The 24,434-nt window shown below is 41.7% G+C and overlaps 1 protein-coding gene across 1 annotated transcript; it reads left to right on the top strand.

Annotated features, from left to right (window-relative positions):
- Positions 1 to 381: 381 nt before the first annotated feature.
- Positions 382 to 22,438, top strand: GDAP1 (ganglioside induced differentiation associated protein 1). Its single transcript, XM_077352124.1, has 7 exons — positions 382 to 454; positions 14,354 to 14,685; positions 15,515 to 15,707; positions 16,056 to 16,229; positions 17,802 to 17,896; positions 18,222 to 18,336; positions 21,319 to 22,438. Exons 2-7 carry the CDS (start codon positions 14,569 to 14,571, stop codon positions 21,699 to 21,701), a joined length of 1,077 nt encoding a protein of 358 aa, XP_077208239.1. The 5' UTR covers positions 382 to 454; positions 14,354 to 14,568; the 3' UTR covers positions 21,702 to 22,438.
- The last annotated feature ends 1,996 nt before the right edge of the window (positions 22,439 to 24,434 follow it).

The raw sequence follows: 24,434 nt of genomic DNA, 5'->3' as shown, positions 1-24,434 counted from the left end.
TTAGGAGAGGAAAAGGGATTAGCTTGAGAACAATAGAAAGGTATAATAGAGGCAGTGGGATATCAAAAGGGAAGAGGTGGGAGATACATTTGATAGGCAATGGAGGAAAAAACTGGAATAAAGCTGGAATATATTTAAAAAAATTACTGGAAAGCGGCCCTTGAGAAAGAATAGAATGACATGTAGGTTGTCATGGAAACGAAAGGCTTCAGTGTTCAGTGGGATGGCAGTGTCACACCTAAAATGACAATGCTGTAAGAAGAATGACAGTCAGATGTTAGTTTCCTCTGTACCCCCAAGGAATATGAGTAAAATGACAGCAATATAACATAGAATTACAACTGAGTCAAAGTGGATATTTTAGAGTGACTGTCAGAGGAAGTATAGTTGGTTATTTGCTGGTAGTGGGAGCTACGAGCATGATAGTTGCCTTGAACGAATTAGATGATCATAGGTAAGCCACAGTTTTCTCTACTTGGTATAGTGATGCTGCACTATGCTAGTGACTGAGATGAAGCATGGGAGATCTTTGCCTGGAATGTGCTATATAAATATGAGTGGGAAGTTTTATGTTTAATGAACAGGAGCTATAAAAGTTCCCAGCATGGAGTTGTCATTATATTCATTATTTCATTACATTTACAAAATGTAGACGGTAGACGGTATACCTGCTTACGGTAGACGGAACGATAGTGCTCAGCATCGATATCTGAATTTACAACTGAGCTGGTTTCTGGGAGAGAGGTATAGAAATTTAAAAAACAATAATACTAATAACTACTGGTTACATAGAAAGCTGGTGTGAAGTTGGATTAAAATACTGGGCATGGATGGAGATGAGCTGGTGAGCTCTATTTGACCATGATGCTTACTGGACACCTTGAGCCTAATCAGCCTACCCCTACTTCAGAGGCTGGGTAAAAATAGCCTGCTCTGAATATATATATTCAGTATGCATGAAACAAGCACTTGTAATCCTCATCTTCTGTTTGCTTATTAATATATAGTATTTTTAATTAGAGCAAATTTTTTACCATTGAGAAACTGCTTAAACATTCTTCAGGTTTTAAGAAACTTCAAAAGTGATACAATTGTGCAGAATATGGTTGGGATGCATAGCTGTGCACAAACCCACTGGGGGCCCTTCCTTCCCACCCATTCGAGTGCCACCTGATAAATGTTTAACACATTTAAAATATTTATAAAATTAACTCCCACTCATTTAGGAAACCCTTTCAGGGCCATCAAGAAACCCTAGAGTTTCATGAAACCCTGGTTAAGAAAGCCTGATTTAGAGTTTTTTAAACTGGTGTTACTTTTCAGGCAATGCCTATTATTTAGAAGAGCTTTTTTTGTTTTGTACTTCACTTTTTACTGCCCCAAAGAGTTTCAAAGCAGTTTACAATTTCCTTCCCTTTCTCTCCTGACAACAGACACCCTGTGAGGTAAGTAAAACCAAGAAAGTTCTGAAAACTCTGATTGGCCCAAGGTCACCCAGCTGGCTCCATGTGGAGGAGTGGAGAAGGAGACCTGTTTTCCAGATACGAAGCTGCTGCTCTTAACCACTACACGAAGCCAGCTCTTATTATAGCTTAATTCAGTACTAGGAAATGTGTTTAGAATTGCAACCTTAAATGTTCTGGATATCCTAACATTTGACTGCTGATGCATTCTTAATTTACAACAACAATAAGCTTCCCCAAAGGGGCAAATAGCAGCTCACCAGGGCTGTCTAAAGCTCATGCTGCTCTTCCTGTCCACCATAGTCCTGATTTATATTAGACCCATATGTGCCTGCAAATAAAGTTCCCAGCACAGAACCTGTAATGTATCAGATGCTGTGACCAAGTGACGACACATGTCACATGTAATCAAACAGAGTTGCATCCTGGATCCAGGCTGTATTTTTTAGAAACTGCTTCCTTATCAAATATTTAGTTAGCCTGTGTTGATTTAAATGACAAATACCTTTGAAACTCATGAGTAAATTATTCTTTTATGAATAATTGAAAATAATTGAAAAGAATGGAACTTTCACAGCATCAGTTCTTGGTGAATTCCACCAGTAATTGGAGGTTATGGCTATTTCTTCAAATGTACAAGCACAATAGAAAATGGTTTGTATTTTGTATTTTACCTTTTCCCAAGGAAAGGACTCAGTGGCTAAAAGGGCAAATGGGATTTTGGGCTGTATCAGTTTTGTGTCCAGATCACAGGAGGTGATGGTACCGCTTTACTCTGCTCTGGTTTGGCCTCACTTGGAGTACTGTGTTCAGTTTGGGGCACTACAGTTGAAGAGGGATGTAGACAAACTGGATCGTGTCCAAAGGAGGGCAACAAAGATGGTGAGGGGTTTGGAGATCAAGACGTATGAGGAAAGGTTGGAGGAGCCTGGTCTGTTTAGCCTGGAGAGGACATAACTGAGAAGGGATCTGATAGCCATCGTCAAGTATTTAAAAGGCTGCCATATGGAGGATGGAGAAGAATTGTTCTCTCTTGCCCCGGATGGACCAGAACCAATGGGATGAAATTAATGCAAAAGAAATTCTGTCTAAACATCCAGAAGTACTTCCTGACAGAGCGGTTTCTCATTGGAACAGGTGTCCTCGGGAGGTGGTGGGTTCGCCATCTTTGGAGATTTTTAAACAGAGGCTGGATAGCCATCTGATTGAGAGACTGATTCTGTGAAGGTTCAAGAAGGTGGAAGGTTACAGTGGACTAGTGATACAGTTGTGAGTGTCCTGCATAGTGCAGGGGGTTGGACTAGATGACCCCTGAGGTCCCTTACAACTCTATTATTCTATAATTCTATTATTCTAAGGACCAGTGAGTGGCGGGTAAGTGAGAAAGAGAAAAGGAGAGAGAATATGAGGGCTTTAAGTGAAGGGACAAAGAAAATATGGAGGAGAAAATAGGATGCCCCTTTGCTAGTCCTTGAAGTTCTCCACTTCTTATTATATACCATCCCGGGGTATCCACCTGGCCTTTACTCTGGCTAGGGCCTTTTCGGTCCTGGACCCAACCTGGTCTAATGAGCTCCCAGAAGAACTGAGGGCCCTGCCGGAGTTGTCAGCTTTCTGCAGGACCTTGAAGATGGAGCTCTTCCACCAGCCATATGGTTGAGGCCATGGTGGAGTCTTGGTGTTCCATCTGAGAATCCCCCCCCCAAGGTATAATCAGATTTGGCGCCTCTCTCCCAGTGGGAGAAAACTTGGCCCTCCAGCTGAACAGGAGTGGGAGGGGATTGGGAAAGTAGAAGTGTTCTAATATGTGATCGCCAGCGGTCTATTGTCGTAAGGGGTGGTTTTATGAGCTTTATTCTATTTTATTGTTTTTACTTGTTGTGAACCACCGTGAGACCATTGGAAGAGTGGTGGTATAAAAATATCTCTCTCTCTCTCTCTCTCTCTCTAACTCTCTCTAACTCTCTCTAACTCTATCTATCTATCTATCTATCTATCTATCTATCTATCTATCTATCTATCTATCTATCTATCTATCTATCTATCTAGTGAAAGTGAATCCCGCAATTTAATTACATACCGAGTAACACATATGAAACAAGTGTAAGAAAAACAGATCAGAGCCATGCAAAATATTTTCAGAAACTCTGCTTTAGTTCTCTGAAGTATTTCCTTTTGCCTCTTGCTCTTCTTAATCTGAATATCAACTAGTTTAGTGTAAGTATTATAGGAAAGAGAAAAAAACCTTTCCACTTTCTTGACTTCATGTCTAACTTTATAAATTTCTGCCCTAAAAGTGCTGTTCATGTAGCCATTTATCTATACTGAATCACTTTTAATGTTTTGAATGGCACATTCAGCTAGCTAGATTCAAGTCCAGTGGTGCCTTAAAGAACAAAAAAAATTGTGGGAATAAGCTTTCAAAAGTCAAAGCTCTCTTCATCAGATATGTAGCTAGCATGCTGATCATTACTCTATAGAGTCTGCTGAGTATGACAGCCAGCTAATATATATAGTAGGTGGTGATAACTCAGCACAGTCTTGAGCCACTGTGACCCAGTGCTTGCGATTAGCTGTAGTTTGTACTTAGAGAGTCATAGGCATGTAACACATAAAAGAAAAATATTCACGTTGCCTTCCAAGAATATTATTGAGAGCAGGACAGAACTTTAGTTTTGCATCTAGCTGAAACACCTGTATGGAGAAAACAGAGCTATGCAAGCCAACTTCCTTTTAGTACACTGTAGTTTTAGTCCATTCCCTCTTGCTCCAAGTGAGTGTTGAAAGATGAAGGGGCAGGCAGGGTGCTGCTGGTGCAGAGGAGGCATCGTGCTTCCCTCAGAATAGCAACAGCCATAAATATGGTCATGCTGCTCCTTCACTTAGAGACCCAGATCGCATTCCCAGTACCCAGCAGAGCCACTGACTGCCTAGCATTCAAAGGCTTTGATAAAAGGCTTTCAAATGTAGCTGTGGTTGAGAGACTTTGTTCCTGTCCAGATCAAGCTGGCATCAAGCAAAAAGAGGCCTTTGGTCTCGAAGCAAGGAGTACAAGCTCTTGGGCCATATGTTCAAGCAGTAGCTGGCTGGGTATTCCAAGATATAGGGCATGTGCTGCATGGGAACGTGCTGTTATTTGTCGCACACTGAAGCCCACAACCTCTTGGGTAATGCAATCAGATGGCTGGAAAGGGCTTGTTGCTCTAGTGCAGGGGTAGTCAACCAGTGGTCCTCCAGATGTCCATGGACTACGTCCCATGAGCACCTGCCAGCATTCTCAAACGTGTATACGCTGGATCGCGAGGAAAGGGTCACAAAAGGGATTTTGAAAGGGATGAATTGTAAAGATGAGCATCAAAATTGGTTGGGTACAGGCAGCCACAGCCTTCAGTTTGCAAGACCTGGGTAAATTTGTTAATGATAGGATGTTTTGGAGATCACTAACTCTTAAGTTTACCAAAAGTCAGAAAGTACTTGATAGCATATAACACACACATGCACACACACATGAAAGATAGGAGGAGGTTTCTAAAACTGTTGCTTTTTCTGTCTCTATTCTATTTCTCTCTCTCCCCAGTTTCTACTAATGGATTTCTTTATGTGGTTACCTACCACTATTCCATAATTTGTTTCATTAGAACCAAGAAGGAACCAGGTATACCACACCTGAATCTTTTGTATCATCACAAGTTAATGTCTTGTGTCTAGTCTTGGTGAGACCCATTCTGTATCGGCAACACTGCACTGGGCTGATGCTGGGTGTTTGGGCCAGGGCAGGTTGTCCCGCCTCTTCCCAGATCCAGACAGGGAAGCATTTTCCCTGCTGTGCCTGGTCTGAGGAGCCATGGTGGTGAGGTTCTGCCGCACTGCAGGGTAGTGAAGACAGGGCCGCTTTATTCATGTAACATGTGCTATGGGCCCCGCACTTCCAGGAACACTGCACAGTGCCTTCACCCCCATGGATCAGGGCAAACCATGGGGGGGGGGAGTTGCTTGCTTGATTTTATTTTCTGCTTGCTCACATTTCTAAATACAGTGGTGTCTGAAGGAAAAGCAATGGCTGCAGAAATGGTTTGTCAATTTGGGCCTTTTGCAAGATCATAATGCAACATTTATTTAATTCATTTATAGCCTGCCTTTCCTGCTGAGACTTGAAGCAGATTGCAAAATATGGAGAGGGGGAATTGCAATCAGACAATATGACATCTAGCCAACAATGTAATATGACTAGGATTACAAAATTCAGTAATGGATCTTGAAGAAGAGTTGGTTCTTATATGCTGCTTTTTTCTACAAGGAGTCTCAGAGCAGCTTACAATCATCTTCTCTTTACTCTCCCCACAACAGACACCCTGTGAGGTAAGTGAGGCTGAGAGATCCCTGATATTACTGCTCAATCAGAACAGTGTTATCAGTTCTGTGGCAAGATCACCCAGCTGGCTGCTTGTGGGGGACCAGGGAATCAAACCCGGGTTACCAGATTAGCATTCCATACTCCTAACCACTACACAAGTGGTTCTCAACCTTGGGGTCCCGACCGCAAGTGGGGTTGCCTGGCCCCTTCCATGGCGCTGCCAAGTTGTGGCTGATGTTGACAACTCACTCCCTACCTGATTGGCCCTCCCTGCAGATGTACTGCCAATAGGGAAAGAGCACTCTGCCAATGAGGGCCAACTGTGGAGCTTATCTGTCTCTTCCTGCTGTTTGCTGGGTAGAAGAGGTGCTGGCTTCTCTGAAAAGCCCTGATACAAGTACGTTCCCTCATCCCCAGGCTCTTCCCACTCTCCATCTCCCCCAGGCAAGGGAGGAAAGCCAACTGCTTCCTTTGCCTCCTGTGTTGGTTTCAGCTCTCTACTGGAGGAAAACACAGATGATCAGTATTTCAAAAGCTGAATGCCAAGGGACAGACAGAATGCAATGAATGTCTTAACTCAGTCCAGTGAGTCAAGGGTTTGTTCAGGCAATCCAAGGCCATCAACAGAAGAAGCAGTTCCACAACCAAGGCCTCCCAGCCTCAATATAGGTTGTCAGCAGCATCTCAGTCTCACTCTGTGATGACTCAGTCTACTACAGTCAACAAATGTCTTGTTAACAGTGTGCTTCCTTTTAGACTGGAGCTTTCTTCCAGCACATAGGTGGCATTGCTTAATTGGCTCAGGTGAATCAGGTGGGCTGACAAGGCAGGGAGCTGCAGCTGGAGGCTGAGCAGAGGAATGAGGAGCTCCTGCAACAATTTTGGAATCTAAGCTCTGGTTTGTCTGCATTTCCATAACAGGTCTTGGACTCATAACACCTCTTCATGGCCCTGCAGCTGACCATGAAAGCACTCTTTGCTTACCCCACCCTCACTCTCCTTAGAGGGCTGGGGGGATCCAGCAGCTTCCCCAACCAGCCTGTCCCTTGGGAGATGTGGGGGAGGGGATGGGGAAGGAGGCAGCTTCACCATAGCCTTACCTGTCCAGCCTGTCCTTTGGGAGATATGGGGGACAGGAAGGAGGCAGCCCCCCACAGCCTTCCCCACCTGCCCTTTGGGAGATGTGGGGTCGGAAGGAGTCAGCCCATCCACTCCCCATAGCCTTCCCTTCCCATAGCCTTCCCTTTGGGAGATGGGTATGGGTGAGAAGGGGGCCCATGGCCTTCCCCAAGCTGCTTGGCCTTTGAGAGATGTGGGGATGGGTGGGAAAGTGGCAGTCTACCCTCTCCCCATGGACTTTCCCACTCAGCTTGGCCTTTGAGAGATATGGAGTGGGTGGGAAGGAGGCAGCCCCCCCCCCCCAGTCTTCCCTGCCTGGCCTGCCCTCTGGGAGATGGGGATGTGCAGGAAAGAGGCAGCCCATCCCCTAAGTATTCCCTGAGCAGCATGACCTTTGGGAGATGTGGAGGAAGGGGAGGGAAAAAGGCAGTCCTTCTGCAGCCTTTACCTTTTGGTGCCCTCTCTCAGAACTACCCATTTGGTTACAGCCCAATTGTGGGCTTACCAGAATGGGAAGATATGTAAGAAATACAGTCTTATTTCAAAGGGTATTTGGTAGATGCAGATCATGCCGTACTGTTCTCATATTGGAGGCTGTTTTTGTTGAAGATGTTTTTTATACATTTGCAAGTTGTATTGGTTCATTAGCAGACTTAAGACAAGATGAGATTTATAAAACAACAACTAATAAATGCATTTGCTGTGGCCATCCCCATTCTAAGCCTCTGTGGATAGGCAGCAGAATATAACAGCAAAGACCACAGTCCAAAAAAGGTTAAGTGCTTATAAACTAAAGTGATTTTAGGGGATGAATATATGTGTTCCTCTCTCTCCCACAGATGTCATTAAGTAGTTAACAACTGGCTGGATTGAACTGATGAAATATGTTGAATTCTTTTCTGAATTATTTTGTAGAAGTGCTTTAGCTAGGGCTTGTTATGCTACACTTGGATATTTTGACAGTGAATCGGAATGTAAAGTTGTGTGACTGAGACTGGCAGATATGTGAGGATCAAATTAGGCACCAAAGTCATCCACTCGAATGGTCAGCTCCGTTGGCTGCTTGGAAGTCTCTGATGGGTAAAAAAAAATGAGAATCAGAATAAATACGGAAGTAAATAATCAGAATAACATGAAAATAAATAAATGAAATAAAATCATTCAGGCTTAAGAGTTGTGTTCTGGATTTTCCGAAGATGCATTTCCAGAATGTGGTCAAGCTCATGGGGAAAGGAAAAATTAAAATTAGAAATGGTAGCACGGATGTGATTATTATTTCTTGGATGAATGAAGATATACATGCCCTGCAGATCTGCCCCATATGGTTTCTGCTGATATCATTAAAAAGCAATCAATTTTCTTGCCACCCAAGTTCCTGATTCTGCAAGAATGAACCCTTATTATTGTAAACTGAAAATTTGGCGGAAGACAGAATGTGTTCTGTGGCCCCAGGCTGCCATCTTTAAGCATGCTTACTAATAAGGGCCATGGGACACAGCAGTACTTACAATGTACCCGATCCCCTGTTGTTTTGACTGCATGCAGGTGCCCAGCTATGCTGTCCAAGGAACACTTTCCTGGGAGCAAGCCCCAAAGAGTAGGCTCCAGTGGGATTCTAAGTAGACCTGTACTGCTTAGGATGGCACCGTAATGAAAGCTATCCCCTGAAATTCCTCTCATCATCTCTCTGAAATAACATGCAACCAGATTCTGAAGCAAACCTTTATGACAACTGTTTTTTTTTAAAGAAGACCATAGCAATGCTGTCATCAGTATACCAAAAAGGGCTATAATATAATTTGGTTATAACAGGTTTCTCAATATTACAGTTTGACAAGCTCCTATTGTTTTAATTGAAATAAAATGTTGCAAGCCACCCATTTTTGTACTAAGTAATCAGAGCTGAGTCTCCATCTGCAGATGCATGTGTAAGATGTTCCAGTACATACCACTCTTGCATTGCAGACATAACAGGACCTTGTGTGACTTGCACAGATTACAAAGCAAGTGAGTAAGAGAGTTTGGACAAAACCCAAGTGATTTGCCTGGCCCCCGTCGTAAAAAGACACAACGCGTGAGTAAGTCTGACGGCAGCCAATATCTCTTGCTCTTGAATAGGACCACAGCTTATAAAGACACAATCCTAATTTTGAATGTGAAAAATGCTGCCAACTTTAACTTTTGTTTTTTATGCTACTTCCCTTAGATACATTATTCACATCCAAGGATACAAGATGTGATGATTAAATAGCCTCTCTCTTGTAGTTTGAAAGTGTCCTACTTTTGTTTTATTGAGTAGCTTTTGTTATTTCATTTGTATAACAATTTAGTATAAGTATAACTAGATGGTTCAGGCTAGCCTGATCTCATTGGATCTTTGAACCCAAGCATGGTTGGCCCTTTACTTAGAGCTGTAGTCATGAGTACAGAGCACCAGCACGTTGGGGAGGGGGGCTCTCCCAAGACCAGTGAAAATTGGTGCAATCTTATATGCAAATGCTAGCATCTTTTTAACAACAACAAAAAAGCCCAGGATCTCTACACAGAGGCAGGCAATGGCAAACCACCTCCATTAATCTCTTGCCTTGAAAACCCTACAGGGTCACCAAGAATCAGCTGCAACTTGATTGCATATTCCACCACGTTCAAATTACTTTGCTTCCTTTGCCCTGATGTAATGTCATAGCGCACAATGAGGACAAAGTCCTACTGGAATACTTATTGGAAATCTGGTTGAATGGAATTGATTCCCCACTCTGTTCCCTGTAACACCGAGCACTATATCTTTAAAGTTGTGTCTTTGTTGTCAGGTCCTTTATTCTAATGGTGTGTGGGTTTCAGATAAGCTGAGTACTTGTTTTTCTGACAGTGCTGATGGCTCAGGTGTAAGAGATTCATTACCAGGAGATGAACATCTGTAGAATCTCTCTCCAGAGACTGTGCTTCAGGCTGTTTACTAGTTATGTTTGGATACAAATTGATAGAGACAGATTCCTTGTCTCCTGAGGAGTCCTCCTGTGCTGAGAGCGGAAATAGCTGAAAATAGCAAAAAAAAAAAAATAAAAATAAAATCCAGCTGAATTAGTAAATTCTCATAAAGTCCACCCTGTCAGTTTGACATAGGTACCAGAAAGGTTTTGGTACAGATCATTAAACAAGCAGTGTGAGGGTAATATGGTGCTTAATAAAAGTCAATTTATCTCAGAGATAAGTCCAGCCAGACTAAGCTTCTTTCTTTCTTTTTTTATTTGCTAGAGTGACTAGTTTAGTGGATGCAGGAAATGCGGTGGATATAGTATATATTGATTTTAGTAAGGCCTTTGACAAGGCCTCTCATGATATTCTTGTAAAAATGGGGATGGACAAGTTCACACTCAAATGGATTTGTATTTGCTGGCTGATAGAACCCAAAGGGAGCTCATCAGTGGAGGAGGTGACCAGAGGTGTACCACAGGATTTTGTGCTGTGGCCGATACTATTTACAATTTTAATTAATGATTTGGATGCAGCAATACACTGATAAAACTTGTAGATTACACTACATTGGTGAGGTGGCTAATACCCCAGAGGTGATTGGAAAATTGGGCCATAGCCAATAAAATGTATGTATTAATATGGGTAATAAAAATGTGATGCATAAATATAAGATGGGGGTTGCTTAGCTTGATAGTAGTATATGTGAAAGGGACTTAGAAGCTCTGGTGGACAATAGGTTGAACAGTGCAACATGGCAACAGTGCAACATGGCAGCTAAGAAGGCTAGTGCAATATTAGGTTGCATTGCTAGGAGCATAGAATCTAGAGCAAGGGAAGTTATAATACTGCCCTATGCAGGCCTGCCCTTAGCCTTGACCCGGAAACTACAGCTGTTTCAAAATGCAGTGGCCAGGATCCTCACAGCAACACCGTGGAGGTCTCACATCCGGCCCATTCTCCGCCAACTGCAATGGTTGCCAGTTGAATTCCGGATCAGACTAAAGGTTCTGGTATTACCTTCAAGGCCATACGCGGTCAGGGCCCAGTGTACCTGAGGGATCACCTCCCTGCCTATGCCCCCAAAAGAGCTCTGTGCTCTACCGCCACCAACCAGCTAAGGATCCCTGGCTCTAAAGAAGTCCGAGAGAGTTGGGTAAGTGCAGCTTAGAGAAGAGGAGGGCATGGAGGTGATACGATAGCTATGTAACTATGTAAAAGGTGGACATGTTAAGGGGCCAACTTGTTTACTGCAGCTTTAGAGACAAGGACTAGGAGCAATCAACTCAGATTACAGGAAAGGTAAATGTAAGGAAGCATTTTCTGGACTGTGGGGGCTGTTTGTAGATCGAATGTGCTGCCTCGGAGGGTGGTGGTGTCTCCTTTCTTGGAGGTTTTTAGGAGGAGATTGGGGGCCATTCCGCACAAGGACCAATGTTGCCAATTGCTTTCACAAAGTGGAAACGCTATTTTAAATAGCGGAATCTCGGCGTTCTGCATACCTTCATTTGTAGTGGAATCCAGTAGGGTTTCATTCGTTCCCCACAGGTTTCCGGTCTCGCAGGAATTGCTAGAAAGGAAGTGATTTTTTTCTGGGCTTGTTTCCACCCCTGGCCGTCAATCAAATGGAACAGCCAATGGGCGGTTGTTATCATGCTCCCGAAAAGCCCTTTTCCCTTTAAGCACAGGCTTAAAACAATAAAAAACACACACGTTTCAACGAATATGTGTTGATTCATTGCAACGAAGAGTCCCATCTAGCTGGCATGTGAGCTGGCAATTCATCATTACCACACTCCCCCGAGTGGAAAAAAATCCCCCCCCCCGCACGGGCGTGATTTTTGGCCAAAATTAAAGGGAACTGGCGAACAGCACAACAGCATGTGTTGTGCTTGGGGACTTAGGGGAGCTTTAAAGCACTTCTGTGGAGGGACTGTAGCCGGAGAAGCCTCGCTGGGTGAATGACGCCTTGCTGGTTTGTTGCTTTCCCAGCTCCAAGGAAAAAAAATGGCGATCACTTTGCCGGAAGTTTGGAGGAGAGAGCCAGGGGGAGGGACTTTGTTGCAACCGCTACATTGAGAACCCACATGTCTTTTTCGCAAGTGTTGCAGGTTGTTGGCAAGAGTGTAGCGATTTTCTGAGGGTGAATCCACTTTTCCCGATTCCCTGAAAGTTGCTACAACAAAGCGATTTTGGCGCTAGTGTTGCAGGAGTGTTGCAGATTGCTCATGACGTCATGCGGAACACAGTTTTAGTGGCAAAAACAAAATGTAAGACTAGTGCTATATTAAAGTCGTGCGGAATGGCCCTGGGTGAGCACCTGTCAGGAGGGAATAGTTTTTAAATTTCCAAGAAGGTGAGGAGCGGGACTGGATGGCCTTTTGTAGTATCTTCCAGCTCTGTGTGATTCTGATTCTGAATACCCCCCAAATACTGATCAGGTATTTGGGGGCATTTTCAATGTGGATTAGCCAAGTGCATACCCTTAATATAACACTTTCACCCCAGAGGTGCAGAGATGAACAGTGCCATTCAATGCCTTGTTACATCACTGAAGGATGTAAATCTGCTTAGGCTGTTACAGTAAACAACTTTCCGATCACTTCCCAGGAGCATTATAGACAATGGCAGATTTCAATTTAGTACTAGAAGAACAGGTTGTCACTCCAGGCATTTTCTTGTCTCTGCAATAGCACATTATAAGGAGTACAGCTTCCCAAACAGCAGTAGTAATCAGTCTCCCCACCAGGGATTTTCCCACGGAAGCAAGGAAAGCCAGTCAGCTTGAGTGCAAAATCGACAACAGGCATACATCATTCTGATGAGGAAGGCACAGGATAATTTGAGTGACACCTTATTTTTAGCCCACAGTTTTCTCTATAGTGTAGACAGTTTCAAGGACAGCTGAACTGGGTTAAGCAGTGACAAATATACTTTATATGAAATTGAATGTTTTCCAGCTAATGTTTCCTCCTTACTGGTATAATTGTAACTTTGTAATCAATTTAACTGCTGTTGTTTGATGGGCAACAATTAGTGTTATGCACAGTGCAAATTAATATCACCTAAGAAGAAGAAAAAAGGCCATCTACATGACGACAAGCAAACTTCAGACTGAAAATGTAAATAACAGCTGGGTGAGACATGGAAAAGTTTAGTAGTTTAGAACCTTTAAATATCATTTGAGGAAATAGGCACAATAATTTTTTTGGAAACATTTTTAGAAATACAGGGACCTCTGGTGGTCATTTGAGGACAAATCATTTATCCAGTGTGCATGTGGCAAACCATACTTACGTGATTTACATATGTGGTGTATATTCCTTTTTTCCAGGATCAGAAAGGCTCTTGTGGAGCCTTAAGGATTGATAACTTTATTGAGACATGGACCTTCATAGGCCAGCAGCTACTTCCTCAGAGGCTGTCATGTACAAAGCTTATAGAAATGTCTATATATTCATAGCAACTTTGTTGCAAAAGACTAACACAGCTATTACAAAATGTCCTTTTTTCAAATGCAATGTTGTTCCAGTTGGTGGCATTCTTATCCTGCTGAAATAAATTAAGTTTTGGAAATCTTAAGGAAGCATATCCTGAAAGTTTGCTACTATTTTGTCCATAGGCTTATAACTATTACATTACAGTTTTTAAATGCTGCAGTTCTTCCAGATATCTGGCCAGATGTTGGCAGTGTTTGCTATACTGTTCACCAAATACTTGCTTTGTTTATACTGTTGATCATTAATTTTACTTCTTTTAAACCTAGTTTTATTTTAAAAGATCATTTCCCCCCTTTAAAACCTAGTCATGGCTTAAAGAAGATACACATAAACTCAAATAGCAAATTAACAGAGATTGCTTTTTTCCCTCTCTCTCTATATATATATGGATGGAGCCCTAGATTTTTAATTGCACTTTTTTGTTCACAGTTTCTTCAGGAGGTGGTGGGTTCTCCATCTTTGGAAATTTTTAAACAGAGGCTGGATAGCCATCTGACAGAGCGGCTGATTCTGTGAAGGTTCAAGGAGGGTGCAGGTTACAGTGGATGAGCGATAGGATTGTGAGTGTCCTGCCTAGTGCAGGGGGTTGGACTAGATCAGGGGTAGTCAACCTGTGGCCCTCCAGATGTCCATGGACTACAATTCCCATTAGCCCCTGCCAGTGTTTGCTGGCAGGGACTCATGGGAATTGTAGTCCTTGAACATATGGAGGACCACAGGTTGACTACCCTCGACTAGTTGACTCAGAAGGTCCCATCATTATTCAGTGATTCTATGAATATTTCATATAAATGATATTTCAGTAGCAGACATACATATATATGTGAAATTATTATATTAAGGGGGCACTATTGATCATAGGCATGTTAGAGGAATTCTAGAATTATTTCCTTTTTGTTCACAAGTAACTTTCTTACCACTGTCCTGTGTTCTCCTTTATTTAGACTCTCTGAGGACAAACTCTCTGAGGACACGCTTTCATCTATAACTGCCATCAGAAATCTCATTCTCCCTGAGAGCCAGAGCGTGGTTAGGGCAGCTGCTTCACTTGCCTGCACTGAGCATGCTCAGTGCATGGAGCAGACTCAGTAACAGCCAGAGAGCAAAATACCATAGACAGCTGCTTCTGACAAGACTGTGAACAGGGAGGAAGGGTGAAATGGCAGAAGAGATGCTGGATCAGACTGCAGGCAAGATGCTTTTGCCTGAAGGAGACTCTAAGGCAGATGCCAAACTTATCCTGTATCACTGGACACAGTCCTTCAGTTCACAAAAGGTGAGTGCTGCCAGGAGTGTCAGATTTCAGGACCCGGACAGCTCCCTGAATCCATTCCACTCACTTCATGGTTGGCTGGTGTGGATGAATGGGCTGGTCTCTCATCTCTACACAGATGCATAAATCTGAAGGTGAGGGAGGGAGAATGAGGAGGGGTGGATGTGGAGGCCAGAGAACGCCTTTAACAGGCCTCAGAGAGCTTACTGTTTGTATTGCTTGTTGCCCCTTTTATGGTTATCAGCATTAGAGATTTTCAAAAGCAAAATATCAAATTAGCATTTCCTGCATGCCCTTCTATAATGATAGTTAAGTGCTAGCAAGTCATAACCAACTTATGATGACCCCTCCAAAGGCAAGAGGTGAGCCAAGATGATTTACCATTGTCTTACTGATCTTTTTGGTGGTGTCCTTTCCAAGTCCTAATTATGACTGACCCTGTTTATCTTCCAAACTATGACAAGTTCAAGCTTACCTGAGCTATTTATACAGAGTAGTTCCACTGAAGAAAAATATCACAAGTGAAGGTTTATATACAGGAAGCATATAAACCCAGAACAAAGTAGATTAAACAAGTCTTTCAGCTCTGCTTCTATATGGGCCTCTGATAGTCACTGACTTGGGTCTGGATTAGCCTTTCTGAGAGTGCAAGCCTTTCAACCCAAGCAGCGTGACTTTCTCATCTTTCCCCTTCCACTGTGGCCCAGATTCTCCCTCAAATCTAGATCGGGGTCATTTATTCTGATTACCATATAATCTCTGGGAATCTATTGAATGTAACATGTTTGCTTTCTGTAAATCTTCAATAGGCATGTTTACAAATGTATTTTAGGTGCGTTTAGCGATTGCTGAAAAAGAGCTGAAGTGTGAAGAGCATGATGTAAGCCTTCCTTTGAGTGAACACAATGAGCCTTGGTTCATGCGACTCAATGCTGCTGGAGAAGTCCCTGTCCTCATCCATGGTGAAAACATCATTTGTGATGCAACGCAGATAATTGATTACATTGAGGACACTTTTGTGAATGGTAACAGCAAGACTTTCTGTTATTGTCCTTGCTGCACATGACTTGCATAGGGCTTTGTTTACATGGCCATTTCCAGTGACTTAAGCAAACTTGAGAGACTTCATTTTGTTTGGATGGATGTGCAATTTAATTCTTGCAATACACAAAAAACTGGGGTTGCTAGAATACTCTTTGCAGTGCAAAGAATGGCCATACTGGGATGTTGGTAACTAACTCTTCATCCCTACCACCTTCATAGCTGCCTGTCATGGTGAAGTTTGACAGGTATGATATATAGTGTCACACTGAAAAGAAAATAATAGGCATTACAACATCTTTGTTTTCATTGTCACATATTTGTTTCTCTAGAAAAAACTCCAAGGCTCATGCCAGAAGAAGGAAGTATGTACTACCCAAGGGTTCAGCACTACAGAGAGCTCTTGGATTCCTTGCCCATGGATGCCTATACACATGGCTGCATTTTACATCCTGAATTAGCAGTAGACTCTATGATTCCAGCTTATGCCACTACTAGAATTCGCAGTGCGTACTTTCATATCTTAATGATAACCACATTGGCTTCCTGTCGAATTTCAAATGAAAATCAATTTGCAGATTTTGTCCTACAAAAATGTAAAAGTACTAGAATTATACAAAAAAAAATGTAATTGCCTTGGGTCCTAGAAGCTACTGGGCTTCTTGCAAGCTATCGTTTCAACAAAGATGCCCTCTTGTCAACTATACAATCTTCAAGCCTATTACAAGCATACAGAGGCTAGTTCACATGTTGCTCATAAAAATACATTTATTTAGATGAATTTATTTCAGTATCAGTCTGTATGATGGCAGTATCTCAGAACAGATGGCACCCTTCCACCACATGTAGACTTATAAAAGGGGAAGAAGAGCAGACATGAATGTGCTGGTCCCACCACCCACCTCTGTCCGATTGCCTGGTCATCTACTGGTGGATAGAGAAAAGTGGTCATGGCACACCCCTCCCTGCTATCAGCATTCTTGTTAAAGCAGCTTTGCTGATCTTGGAGGCAAAGTCTATGCATGGCCACTTCTTCTGTGTAGTTGTACTTGACAGTCAATCAGGCAATTGCACACAGGCAGGTTGCAGGCCAGCACACTCATGCCTGCTCTTTCCATGAGGTGAATTAATGTGCATGTGTAGAGGTGTTGGTTATACTGGTTATACTGGGCTAGTGACTGAACAAAATGGATCTGTTTCTGTTGAGATCCCAGTACCTGAAGTACATTCACTTCATGAATAAAGACTTGGGGACTATTGGACTCTCAGTTGTCATACTTCTTAGTAAAAAGTTCCTAGTGCACTTTTAAAAATTAAATATATTATAATTTCATCTCTCACTCGGTGTAGTGGTTAAAAACTGCAGCTTCTAAACTGGAGAGCCAGGTTTGATTCCCTGCTGCTCCAAATGCTGTTCTCACAGAGCAATCCTGTCAGAACTCTTTTAGCCCCCACCTACTTCACAGGGTGTCTGTTGTGGGGAGAAGGAAGGAAGGAAGGAAGAAAGGAAGAAAGGAAAGGAAGGAAGGAAGGAAGGAAGGTGATTGTAAGTCACTTTGAGACTCATCAGGGGATTGAAAAGCAGAGTATAAAAACCAACTATTCTTTTCTTGGAATACACCCCAAGTTGATGACCCTGGGGTATTTTTTTACCATTGCCTGTACCAAAATACTGAAGGGCTTTTATTTTGGCCCATACGACTGTTTTTCCTTCCACAGTTATGTCAGAAAGGTGCTTTGATATAATGGTGTCTGATAGATTATATGCCTGTGGATTAGAAAATATTGATATTTCTTATCATATTCTTATGGTATGCCTTTGTTTTTTAGATGTTTGAATTAGTTGATATTTCCTTTGCCTGGACGCCAGTGTTTTGCAGTTGTTGAGCAACAAACAATGACAAAATGACTTTGCAGATGACAAAATATTTGGTAGTAGTGATAGTTTACTGGACCTTTAAACCCCATTAGTGTTTTTGTTGTGTTTCATGTTCATGACATCAGTTGAATGTGGTAGGTATTAACATTGACAATGAGTAATTTATAAGAAATATGAGTAACATTTTTGTTTTTATCAGGTCAGATAGGAAACACTGAATCTGAATTAAAGAAGCTTGCTGAAGAAAACCCAGATTTGCAAGATGCATATATAGCAAAACAGAAACGTCTTAAAGTAAGAATAGAATTTACTTATGGTTTAAGGTTTTCAGGCTATGACATTAATGAGAAATATTTGTATGTACTGCATGTATTTTCCTCAGAAATAATACCATTATAATGAGAAACATTTGCAGTAACTCCATTTATTCATTCGTTTATTTATTTACATATTCATTAATTCATGATAAATGTATTAATTTATATATACAATTTTGTTCATATAACTCTGCTTATGTGGATTTGCTACTTGCCATCATTGATGCTGGATTGTGTCTGTTTTGGTTGATTGGTTGCATGAGTATGTACAATTTAGTATACCGTTCTTTATATTTTTTTAGACTAAGCTTATGGATCATGATAACATAAAATACTTAAAAAAAATACTGGATGAATTGGAAAAAGTCTTGGATCAGGTTGAGACTGAGTTGCAAAGAAGAAATGAAGAAACTCCTGGTAGGGAATTCTTTATCTTTCAGTGTTCATCAGACTGTAGATGCTTTAATTTGGCTATGATAGGCATCCATCAATAATCATTATTTGTCTGCCTAGAGCTATCTGTAAAAATGGTTCAGGATGCATCTTCTCCAACATTTTTGATCCATTCTTTGATGAGGATGGGTCTTAGCACAATAGCATAGAATGTCTCTAAGTTCTCAGTAGTAATTCAAGATACTCAAGGCACAACTGGAAAAAAGCACATAAGAAAGTAGCTAAGGAGATTGTGGCTGGAGCATTCTGTTATGAAGAATGGTTGTAGACTTGGGGATTTTTCCTTTTAGAACAAAAAAAAAAACCTAAATGAGGACATAATAAAGGTTTATAAAATGGATAGAGACAGAGAAAACTTTTTCTACCTTTCCCAAAATATTAGAACTTAAGAGGCATCTAATGATGGGCAGTAGATTTAGGAGGGACAAAAGGAAATGAGTGATTAAATATGGAATGCACTGCCAACAGATGTAGTGATGACCACAGGCTTTAAAAGGGAATTAGTCAGATTTATGGAGCGTACATGGCTACTATCTATGAGTTTTAAAGGAGAGCACCATATTTGGAGGCAGTAAACCTATGAATACCAACGTCAAGAGGCAATGTCAGAGAAGGCTTCAGCCTATGTTATGTTGTTGGCTCCCTAGAGTAACTGATCAGCCACTGTGTTATGCATGGCTCTTCTTAGCATGGCTCTTCTTATGTTCTTACTTGTTATATCCTTTAAAGGTCTACATAACTTTGGCTTAGTAGGGGATGCCCATATATAACCGGTTCTTCAACTGCTGCACTGACTCCCAGCTGAAGTCCGGATTCAGTTCAAGGTTCTGGTTTTAACCTTTAAGGCCTTATGTGGTCTGGGAACTACCTGAGGAACTGCTTATTTGACTATGTCCTTCAAAGAGCTCTCTCATCAGCCAGTGCCAACCAGCCATGTACTGTGTATTCAGATTTCCAAGGAGAAATGGGTATGAACTTACTACTGCTGAATGTATGGCCTTGCACAAAAGCCCTCTTAAAGATGCTGTATACAGTTTCCATTCTGCGATGGCAGATAAGTCAGAGCATGTCAGTAGTGAGATATTTAAATCCAGAATAGGTTCACTCACAAAGACTGAAGAAGTTTAACAACAATAAAATGAATCCACAATAGGCACAGACAATGAAGATCAAGTAAAGAAATAAGACAAACTTTGGAGATTGCAATGATAGCAGGAGAAGCAGATTTTAGCTATAAAAATAGCAGAGGCTCTTTAGTACCATATTTAAATATAAAATATTAATATGGATCTTCTTCTGAGGCAACTAACTTGGCTTGTCAGGGTAGGTATTTCTGGTATTGTGAGGCATGTAGCCTTTCCCCCTCAAAGTACAGGCTTACCGTCATGCTTGAAGAACTCATTTTCTTCGGCCAAATAAACTTGGGATTGACTTTTATCAAAAAGAACTGTGCACTCCTGTGTATTTTGGGTAGAATGAAAAGTGGGGACATTGAACTTCCATGCAGAGAAACTTATGTGAGGTGTTTTAAAAAATGAAACTTGCAAAAATTACAAGAATATTATAAATACATTGATCAGATTAGTTTCAAGGAAATAATACTTAAATATATACAATACAAAATAACCACTCTCTGTCAAAACATTCCATACAATTTAAGTAAATTCCAGACTTTCCTAGCTGTACAGCTAGGAGTAGTTATCTTCTTCTATCAATTACATTGACTGTAGATCAAGATGGGTTAGTGTGTCTTTTCTACTGCTACAGTTGAACAATTAGATATGTATTAATATATAGCTTCCTTGACCTATTCTTTTGGTCTATATCAATCCTGGTATCTAATAAATGGGCTCCAAAGTTTAGCGAGTAACTCCAGGAAGTCCCTTCATCCTATGCAGATCCTCTTGCGGCACAGAGTGGTAAGCGGCAGAAATGCTGTCTGAAGCTGTCTGCCCATGAGGCTGGGAGTTCGATCCCAGCAGCCGGCTCAAGGTTGACTCAACCTTCCATCCTTCCGAGGTCGGTAAAATGAGTACCCAGCTTGCTGGGGGGTAAAACAGTAATGACTGGGGAAGGCACTGGCAAACCCCCACCCCGTATTGAGTCTGCCAAGAAAACACTGGAGGGCATCACCCCAAGGGTCAGACATGACTCGGTGCTTGCACAGGGGATACCTTTACCTTTAAAGGTAAAGGTAAAGGTATCCCCTGTGCAAGCACCGAGTCATGTCTGACCCTTGGGGTGACGCCCTCTAGCGTTTTCATGGCAGACTCAATACGGGGTGGTTTGCCAGTGCCTTCCCCAGTCATGACCGTTTACCCCCCAGCAAGCTGGGTACTCATTTTACCGACCTCGGAAGGATGACCTTTACCTTTACCTTTACCTTTATCTTATTAATCATTGCCGCATACCGTATCTTCCGTACCTACTCACCTTTACCTGGCAGATTTGGCTGCTTCCAGAACTTTGCCAGCAGTTGCCTTCCTGCAGCCACCATGATCTTAACTAGGAATGTTTCACCTTCTGAAAGATTATCCAGTAAAACGTTTAGCAAGACTATCTTGAAGTCAGCTGGCAGTTTGCAATTTAGGATATCCTCAATTGCCCTAAGGATTTTATTTATAGAAACTTTAGCTGGGATCCCACATTTATTGTGGAAAGTAAGGTTAAATTTGACAAGCAAACAGAATGTTTCTGTCTTGACATTTGTGGTGTAAGAGCTACAATCCTAGTTTAAATGCTGGGGGGGGGGGGGGGATTAAGAATGGATCTTTTCAGTAAGGAAACTACCCCCTAGCTGTTCTAATGTGAATTACTCAGTGCAATCATAGGAGAAATCTGGGACCAATGATTACTCTGTAAAAATTCATTACAGATCCATGTTCCTGGGAGATGTTTCAAATGCATTTTAGTTTTCAACTCCTTTATGTCTTTATTTCTAATTAGAAAATGGACATCAACCCTGGCTCTGTGGTGAGTTTTTCAGCTTGGCTGATGTATCCCTTGCTGTCACACTGCATCGTTTAAAGTTCATTGGATTGGCAAGGAGAAGCTGGGGAAATGGGAAGCGACCTAACCTAGAAATCTACTACGAGCGAGTTTTGAAGAGAAAAACATTTCATAAGGTTCTCGGACACGTCAACAACATATTAATCTCAGCAGTTCTTCCGACTGCATTTCGGGTGGCCAAGAAGAGGGCACCGAGAATTTTTGGCACTACTCTTTTGGTTGGTGTACTAGCAGGAATAGGGTATTTTGCTTTTGTGTGTCTTCAGAAAAGATTTGCCAACATGCTGGTATCGATTAGAGCAAGACACAGTCATCTGTAGATGTTTTATCTACTTACTCCAAAGAAGACCTTATTGACAGAACAGGCCACTACATTCCCATAGTGCAGTAAATTCCTGGCTGTTCTACTGCAGACCAACACAGCTACCCTCTGAAACAATTTTTACTAAAGTCCATTCTTTAACATGTGACCATCTGACAATTTTGCATTTTCACATTGCTCATAAACCACTCTTAAAGCAGCACATATTTGGGCATTCCATGGGTGCAATAAATATTGGGAAATGTCACTCTTCTACATTCATTATTTGTTTGCCTGAGATTAGATTGCAAGAGCTGATTGAATGTAGACAGACACAGGGGAACAAAATGAAATCACAGTTGAAAAGCACATGAAGAATAGACATTTGTAACCTAGTGAGTAGGTACTGAAGGGTTAGATGAGCATCAGAGGTTGGCTGTCATCCATACTGGTTAGTTACTATAATGGAACATGTGCTTTACATAATACTTGCAAAAAAATATTTGTACCATAAATTAATCCATCATTATTATGCATCATGCACTCAAGTTTATGTATGTGTAATTTTTATGGAAGCATATTTTACATACTCATGTGTGAATATAGTCCAAGTGGTGCCTCAGAAAATATCTTCTGCTTCCAGAAGAATACATACATTTGTAAATGAAAATGTGTCAAATGAGTTGTAGTTTTCTTTTTTGCCAAATAAAATTGGTCTATCAAACAAGATTTTAGCTGTTAAGGACAAATCCAAAATGGTTTGACTCTTATGTGTGATGATTTACTGTGCTTCATATGTGGAAGGGCATGCAAAACAATAATAGCATATTGGAAACACAAACCTTGCCAATACTGGAAGATGCTTTCCTCTCCAGATGGTCAAAGTAAGCTTGATGTTTGGTGGAGGAAATTATATTGATATTTTTAATTTCGTGCAGTTGCATCCAGAGAAGCTGTTTGCCACATTAGTCACTGTTCATCAGATCACTGCTCTGGAGTTTCATGATCTCTCCTGGCTTTTTCAGTCCTTGCTGTTTTTAACACCTTTAAGTGTGTTCTCTGTGTCCTATTCTTTAAGGAGTTTAGCTTAATACAAGGCAGAATACATCTTATTCTTTGCTTGCACAAGCAGTGTTTCCACTGAGATGACTGATTCAGCCATTGCCCCATGCTTACTGTTGGTTCACCAACTCCCAGAAAGTCTCCTCAGTCAAGTTAATTGTATGTCCTAATATTACAGAGTGATTTGTGTATATGAAATAACATTTATCACTATTGAAATTCATTTTATTCATTTATCCTGATTCTGTCCCCTGCTGTGTTTGTCTCAGGATGGTGTCTCCGCTTCTTACTGAGACTTTGTAGTAGGTATGGTTGTGATGGAAGACCAAGCAGTGAGCGAGTGAGAGAAGAAGACTTACGAGCATTTTATATCAGTCCCTCCTGTCTACTGCTACGGTCAAATTTCAGTAAATCTTAGTGATCCTGAGAACCTTACACCAGGGGTAGTCAACCTGTGGTCCGCCAGATGTCTATGGACTACAATTCCCATGAGCCCCTGCCAGCATTTGCTCATGGGCTCATGGGAATTGTAGTCCATGGACATCTGTAGACCACAGGTTGACTACCCCTGCCTTATACCAAACATATCTGGCAGGCTAACCAGTTGCAATGAGATATGAGCAGAGACTTGACTATCCTTGTCTCACCACTGTCTGATACAAGCAGCTGCTGGATTGCTGCACAGAGGTTGCTAACTTTAGTTTCTTGATGAGTTGAACACATGGACAATTTTGCCCCTCCCAATCAGAATACTTGCTTTTAAAATGGGACTTTTCTCATTTAGGTGATTTTTGTAACACTACTAATTGTTTAATAGAAACATGAGTCTGATTCTCCGCTCAGTTCTGCTAATGAAAAGCATTCTTTTTATTTAGGAAACATTGTTTTTCTGTTTAGGAGGTGGCAGAAACAGCTGAATATAATTTAACTTCATGACCCAGTTATTTTGGCAATACTGATAAATTGGATATGCTCTGTTTGCAGAAAAAGAATATAATTTAACCCAACAACACTCTTTCTGTGGTGGCATCTTCACCCCGCTCCTAGTGAGAACCAGCTCTATTTGGATTACAAACTTGGTTTCCATTAAAATCAGAGTCCAGTAGCACCTTTAAGACCAGCAAAGATTTATTCTGCCAAACCAGCCAATCAACCACGAGCAGAGAGTTATCATATGGCTGTGTTTGGATGCTATGACACAGTTTACTAATGTAACAGGATTAACTTTTGCTTATATTTTCCTACTATTATGATGGTCAGTTCTTAGTGTGAGGAAGAGTGCTTGCACTCGAAAGCTCACGCCTTGAATAAATCTTTGTTGGTCTTAAAGGTGCTCCTTTTATTGTGCTACTTCAGACCAACAAGGCTGCTCATTGGTTTCCATTGTTCTTTATTCACTCCAATTAATTGCCATTTATAATATACAAGTGTAAACCCACAATATTGGTGGGGGGAATGAGAAATCCCCTCCCTGTCTCACTGGGCCCAGTGCACCTCAGGGGCTGTGCTGCTTCTGGTGGTAGTGCAACCTCTGCATTGTGCTGCTGTTGGCAGTATGCACAGCACAAGTCAGGGGCTGCACAGCTACGACAAGGCCCATCACCATCCCAGGATACTTTGCCACTGCCGCCAGAGTCTTCAACCTCTCCTGCAGCCACCTCCATGCCCAGTGCAGTTATTGGCTTGCTTT

The sequence above is a fragment of the Paroedura picta genome, chromosome 9 (assembly GCF_049243985.1).
Source record: "Paroedura picta isolate Pp20150507F chromosome 9, Ppicta_v3.0, whole genome shotgun sequence".
In the NCBI taxonomy this organism is placed as follows: domain Eukaryota; kingdom Metazoa; phylum Chordata; class Lepidosauria; order Squamata; family Gekkonidae; genus Paroedura; species Paroedura picta.
The sequence above is the reverse complement of the archived record's forward strand: the minus strand, read 5'-3'. Positions and strand labels throughout refer to the sequence as shown.